The sequence below is a fragment of the Buceros rhinoceros genome, unplaced genomic scaffold, assembly GCF_000710305.1.
Source record: "Buceros rhinoceros silvestris isolate BGI_N320 unplaced genomic scaffold, ASM71030v1 scaffold25135, whole genome shotgun sequence".
Taxonomy (NCBI): Eukaryota; Metazoa; Chordata; class Aves; order Bucerotiformes; family Bucerotidae; genus Buceros; species Buceros rhinoceros.
In genome coordinates this window covers 10,121-10,378 of record NW_010411491.1, presented here as the reverse complement: position 1 = coordinate 10,378, position 258 = coordinate 10,121, and the positions used below count along the sequence as shown (strand labels likewise).

The following is a 258-nucleotide window of genomic DNA, read 5'->3' as shown; positions in this document are numbered from 1 at the left end:
CACCCGCGCCGGCGCCCGAGGAGACGGAGAGCGAGAACTTGAAGCCCATCGTTATCGACGGCAGCAACGTGGCCATGAGGTGGGTCGGGGGTGCCTGGGTGGGCTCTGCGGGGCTGTCAGCGCTTGCTGAGGTGGCCTGGTAAGGCTGAGGCCTTGCATGACCTCATGGAGTTGTGCCAAGTGCTAAGAGCTTGGAGTGTGAAAGGCTCTGGGGGTTTCTGACTGCCAAGAGCGGCGGCTGGGGGGGTTGGTCGTGGG

General features: G+C 64.7%; 1 protein-coding gene across 1 annotated transcript in view; it reads left to right on the top strand.

The window, feature by feature from the left end:
• Window positions 1-5: 5 nt before the first annotated feature.
• The window catches only part of ZC3H12A (zinc finger CCCH-type containing 12A), a gene marked incomplete at its 5' end in the record, with an annotated part of 5,757 nt that continues 5,504 nt past the window's right edge, over window positions 6-258 (top strand). The window contains one exon of the mRNA XM_010136045.1: window positions 6-79. Coding sequence (XP_010134347.1) covers window positions 6-79 — 74 coding nt within the window. The remainder of the gene's footprint in view (window positions 80-258) is intronic.